The sequence below is a fragment of the Phaenicophaeus curvirostris genome, chromosome 4 (assembly GCF_032191515.1).
Source record: "Phaenicophaeus curvirostris isolate KB17595 chromosome 4, BPBGC_Pcur_1.0, whole genome shotgun sequence".
In the NCBI taxonomy this organism is placed as follows: domain Eukaryota; kingdom Metazoa; phylum Chordata; class Aves; order Cuculiformes; family Cuculidae; genus Phaenicophaeus; species Phaenicophaeus curvirostris.
Window position 1 is genome coordinate 34061453 of NC_091395.1, and position 6000 is coordinate 34067452.

Genomic DNA, 6000 nt, shown 5'->3' on the forward strand with positions numbered 1-6000 from the left:
TCCAATGTGGAAAACTCAACAAAGTAACCAGAAGGCATTTTTTCATGTAGATTTGCACACTAGCTGAAGTAGTAAAGCAGGGATGATTTGTTGATTTTTCATTTTTTAAAATCTTTTTTTATAATCATTGCTACCAACTGCTAGTCATGGTAACAGTAACAGTTGTGAGCTGAGTCATCTAAGGATTAATGAACCTTGAACTTCACAATGAAACGCTGTACTACTTCTTGACTTAGTTAGACAGGTTTGTTCCTTCTGATGAAAACTCCATCCCTATCCTACAGCTCTGAAGTTCGAACTTGCTGTATTCTGACTAGCTCTACTGGTTCCTAACTCTGTGTTACCTCTCTTACAGGTCCATTATCTCATGGTGTTGTCTGCCAACTGGGCCTATGTGAAAGATGCTTGCAGAATGCAAAAATATGAGGATATTAAATCAAAGGAGGAACAAGAGCTTCATGATATTCATTCTACTCGCTCTAAAGAGCGGCTCAATGCTTACACATAAATCCCTCCTTGTCTTACTTTCTAATATGTGAATGCTTTGTTGTTTAACTAAAGGCCATCCAACCATTTTAAAAACAATTGAAAGTGCTTCTCACAAAAGATAGTTTGGGTGACTTACGTATTACCCATGTACAATTCTTGGTTGTTTAGCACTTGGTTCCTTAATTAGTTCTTACTTTGTGTGACTATTCTCTACCACAAAGCTCCTAAATAGCCTTTCCTGAATCCTTTTAAGTGAATTAGTTCTGCTAGATCAAGGATACTAAACAGTTGTCAAATACAAATATGTGTTTGATTTTTTTAATCACTTTGTATGTGTTATGCATAACACCTTTTGCATTGTTTCTTATATGTTTTTGGGAAAAAAAGTAGCTTTTTATACTTTTTAGTTCTGAATTCAATAAGTACTTTAACTACAGGTATACTTCAAAGGGACCATTGTACATGATGTACAATATATAAAGAAAACATTCTGATGACTTTCCTGTGTATTTGGAAAAATTGCCAGATGGACCCTGATCAACTTAAATGAGGGTCCTAAGAACGTTTTAAACAATCAAAGGTGCAATTTCTAAATTTGTAATAGTGGGTAAAAAAAAGAAAAAAAAAGAGAAAAAGAAAAAAAAAGAAAAAAAAGTGCTTCTTATCTTTGTTAACATTGCATTATTATTATTGATGTTTTTAAAGAGTATTCTCTTGTTCCAAGTTCCATGGGTGATAATTCCTGTTTGTATTGTGAGCATGCAGACCGTGGTGCTAACAATGCATGGCCACTTGCCTTTTGAAGGAATTCAATACCACGGCTACCTGTTAAAGAGTTACAGTATATAGACAATTGTTAATTGAGTGATATAGTTATCCATAGTTTTTTTACAGAATGATCTCACTTTAATTCAATGATGGTTTTGCTAAATTGGAGCTGTTCATGTGGTGATGTGAAAAATTACTGCTTAGCTACATTTATGAAAGTAATATATCAAAAATACAGTGACCATAGAAGTCAAATGTCTTTTTACCTGCTTTAAAAATTTAAATGGATTGCACCTGTCTGAACTGTAAAAGATATATTAAAGGAGACTTCCATAAATGTTATAGCTTAGCTTCTAGCTTTCCTACATATTTTGGTTTACCTGTATTATGTTAAAGTATGGTGAAAGACCACTATAAATCTTATTATTTGAAAGTATCATAATATATTTGAGCCTTTATTTTGATAGGAAAATGTTATCAGAAACATAGGTCATCTTAATTTGAAAGAATTACCTGTATCAAAAACAAAACAAAAAACCCTGTTGAAGAAAATCAGCATAATTGGACCAAATTTGCTGGAATTTTTTTTTTTTGCCAATTTCTAATGCTACAAGAATGCTGTAAAGTGTCTTTTAAAGTGATGTAGCCTGACAAGACATTTTTGTCAGTGTTAAAATTCTTAGGTAGTTTTGTGCACTTATTGGACCATTGTGAATTCTCTCTCAGTGTAAGTGCATTTATAATAAAAATTCTTGAGTAAATCTTCTTTGTACTATTACTAGTTATGCATCATCAGTAATTTTTAACAATTCTTGTAGTAAGTAGAGGGTAATACTATAGTTATTTGTGGCATGGTAATGCATTAAGTAGTATTAGTTGATTGAATTTTTTTCTTTTTCTTTTCTTTTGCTTGTTTTGGGGGTTTTTTGGTTGCATTTTTGATTTGGGATTTTGATTTATTTTTTTTTACACTTAGGCTGTCCTACAGGGTCAACAGTTTTCTGATAATGTGCAGTACCAGTATTACAGTTCTGCAAAAAGTATTAGGAACCTCTTTTGGATTCTATATTGTAGTGTTTCAGTTCTGTGTCTTAAAACGTTTGTGCTGATTTTTAAAGCTATGTCTTTTAAACTCATGTAATGATGTTAATGCTTTTGGCTCTTCTCTGGTATTAGAGTTTGTATTTTCACAAAGAATGCTTTGTAGCAGGCATTACAATTAATCTGTTTTGTACATAAATGTGCCAACAGCTTGATGGTGGCGTTTTTGAAATGTAGAACAAAGTGCTTGCAAAAATGTAATAAACACACTTGTGTACTTTGTGTACTTATTAATTGTTTTGTTGTGTAGGGTTGTTTTTTTGTGGTTTTTTAGTTTGCCTATATTGGACAAATCATTGTAGCCTGAAATGGAATAAGCTTGTTCATTCTATTGTCCTTGGTACTGAAGGACTGTTCTCAGTTTTATTTACTTTTTGCACAAACTACTTTTAGATGTTCAAGGAGATAGTTCCTTCAACAAAAATGATGAGAACAAAGAGTAAAGTTTTAAAAAATAATAATATGGATATTTTACTTTAGTTAGAGAATATGTTTTTATTAAATCTGTGGAAAAAAAATCTTATTGGAATGAATAATTAAAAGAAAAAAATCCAGACTGTAAAGAGTGATATTCTTATCCTCTTCTATGATACAATTACCTCTGGCCTGTACGTTTACAAATCACATTGAAGTGAAAGTTCAGTCTGCAGCCTTCCCGTGGTTAGAAATTGTGCCTCAGTTATGGTTAGTTTGTTAAACTGAATTAAAACTCCCAGTCATTGCCAATGAACAGGTTGCTTCAAATACATCCCTTTCCCAGTGTTTAGTATCAGAAATTATATATCCTAAGAATAAGCAAGGAAATAATGCCTAAGAGTCAAATTTCATAGTCTAGGAAAAGCAAGGTAACATGAGCCATACTTGTTATAATTTCAACATATCAATCAAGCGATCAACAGGGCAATATTCTCATTATAGCAGTGTCCTTTGGAACAGCTCAGCAGAAGCTGGTCTGACATCAGTTTGAATGTTTCTCAGGAAGTATATATTAGTACCTGGAAGTTACAGTAGATAATACTTTAAAATCTTAATAACAATACTACATTAATTATATGCATGTGAGGTAATTAAATGGTTAAGAGAAATCTATAGCTGTGCCAACTAACATGATATCACTAAGGAAAATTAATTAAAATACAGTTCTACAATGTGTTTATTTCTCAGTTAACTAGCTCTTATATAGTACTTTATGTGCTCTTGATGATAGCATGTGCCATAGTGGGAAACAATTTTTCATCATCAGCACAAACCAAGGGAGTAGAGGAGCTTCTCACAGCACAGCACATCAATCATAACCAATTCACTTCAAAGTTTGCACTTATTTGGTTTATTTCAGACTCTTCTCTGTGTGTTGACAACCTAAGATGATTTATTCTGAGGTAGGTTGCATGGATCTTGATTTCTGTAGACTCTTCCGTGCTTAGTCTAAATGTGTGACTATCGTGCTTTTCAGAAACAAGGAAGCGAATTGAAGTTCAATCAATTTGGTGCAGTATTTTTGCTGCACAAATGTGTGTAGTTTAATGAAAATTTCAATTTAAGAAGTTTCCAGCCACAGATGTTTTTTTGTATTTTATTCAGTTTACTATGCTCCATCATATATACAATAGCATGTTATGAAACAGATAAAAAAATTGCCTGAGTTGGAAATCTTCCCCATCCATTTTCCCCTACCCACATCACCTTTTTTTTTTCTTTTTCTTTTTGCCATAAAAGAGCAGACTATAAAAGAATTTTATCCCAGGAAGGGAAAGGTGGTGTTTATACAAGCTCTTCAAAAAAAGCTATGTTGTATTTCCACTGAGTTTTACAGAAATCCTGCATATACACGTTGTTAGGCAGGAGACCAAGTTATGTCTCCAGGTAACATCCCATTTCAGCACTACCTCTCTTTTGCGTACATATCAATCGAAGAGAACAAGCTCAAAGCACTTCATATATTTAACAGCTCTTGCTGTCCCATATGAATTTGTCTGACTTGTATCTTTTACAAGAGAGGAACTCCAGCAGTTTCTGAATTTTGAGATTTTCAGCTGTACTTTCTTTTTCTTTCAGATATCTGCAGAGGATTGCAACACTTCAGAGAGTTACTTCGGTATTTAACAGTTGTTATCAATGATGGCAACAGGTAAGTTTTGCTGCTGGTACAGTTTGAGAGCTGATAACTAGTAGAGAAGTAGGTTATCTTCAGTTTACAGTAGTCTAAGCATCAGCCAGGAGGCTTGTAGCTATTCTACAGGGAGAAATTTGTCCTGAGAAAATCATTCTGCCCATGTTGTACAGGCTGTTGTGGACTTTTTCCCCATGTCAAGTGGAGTCTGACCAGACAAATGTAAGCCCTGGGGAAGATCATTTTAGTTGCTCTTCGAATCAGCAGTTCTGATCTGCCTGCTTTTCTTTTGCGTTGCTGAACTTCCTGTGACTGAAAGGGAAAATTTAGAGGCAGGTATATCTCCTCTAGAACTGGTCAGAAAATGCCAAGTAGAAGCTCTTTTCATGGCAGCTGCCACAGCCATAGGAATAACGTGACAACAACTGAAATTTTGCACTAGATCCCATTGATACTAAAAAGAAGACTTGAAAAAAATAACAAGAGGCTTTCATGAATATCCTATGTTTCTGCATGTTGAGTTACTCAATGCTGTATAGGCCAGAAAAATGATGATAAGAGCTAGGTTTTCCAAATTATCTAAACACTTTTTTATTTCTCAGCTGTCCAGGAAAATTATACTTATTAATGAATCCCTTTCCTACAGTTAATCGGGAATGTTTTGGTCTCTGAAACTACAAGTCCTGCATGTTTTTAAAGAGATCTAGTGACTTGTATATCTATCTTAAGGATAAAGAGTAATTTAAGAATGAATCTCATCAGGGAACAAATTTATCCTCAACAAGTTCATGTCCCAGTTAAAACATGCAAATAAGTTCCTGGAATTTTATAATTCAGCTGGTTTAGTTTGCATGTAAAATCACATCCTCAACAATCTGGTCTTTTGGAACAGTGAACTTAATCATGTGTTTAGACACAGAAACAAAACACAAGGTTTATCACCTGGCTGTTTTGAGCTGATTAAGCAGACTAAAACCTTTTTCAAGGAGGCAGTCTTGAGCTGCCCTCTATATCATATTTTGAAACATGAAATAGCATTAACAATAACCTCATTAAAGTGTTTGATTTATGTTTGTGCTCTCCTTTCATGATTTTCGTTTTTTCCTTGATGTGCTGTTCCTTGTGCAACTTGAAACTTGCAGCTACTGAGAAGGGCCGATCTCACCAAAGTGACTGAATGGAGTACCAAATGGCTGGAAACAGGGACAAGGACAGTACTAAAAAGCAAGACAGGGACAAGGAAATGAAAAATTTTCCCCTTCTAGTGAGCTCCATCTGCAAGCTACTAAGCTGGGATCAGAACCTGTACCTCAGTTAAAGGAATATATACAAGTATGCCTCTTAAGACTCATGGGCTCAAGGCACGATGGGAAAATACTGCCTGGAACATACTGATTTGTGGCAGACTGAAGCCATGTTTCTCTTTAAAGGAACAGATGGACAGCAAAAACTTGTATCTGCAAGTCACCTTTAATTGTCACAGTAGGATTAAATAGCTGGTGGTATGGCCATGAGCAATAAGATGGCAGAGA

The 6000-nt window shown here is 34.4% G+C and overlaps 1 protein-coding gene across 1 annotated transcript in view; it reads left to right on the top strand.

Moving 5' to 3' along the window:
- The window catches only part of GPM6A (glycoprotein M6A), a 120413-nt gene extending 118569 nt beyond the window's left edge, over positions 1-1844 (top strand). Inside the window, exon 7 of the mRNA XM_069855758.1 lies at positions 356-1844. Within this exon, the coding sequence (XP_069711859.1) occupies positions 356-508 (153 nt within the window). The 3' untranslated portion in view covers positions 509-1844. The remainder of the gene's footprint in view (positions 1-355) is intronic.
- The last annotated feature ends 4156 nt before the right edge of the window (positions 1845-6000 follow it).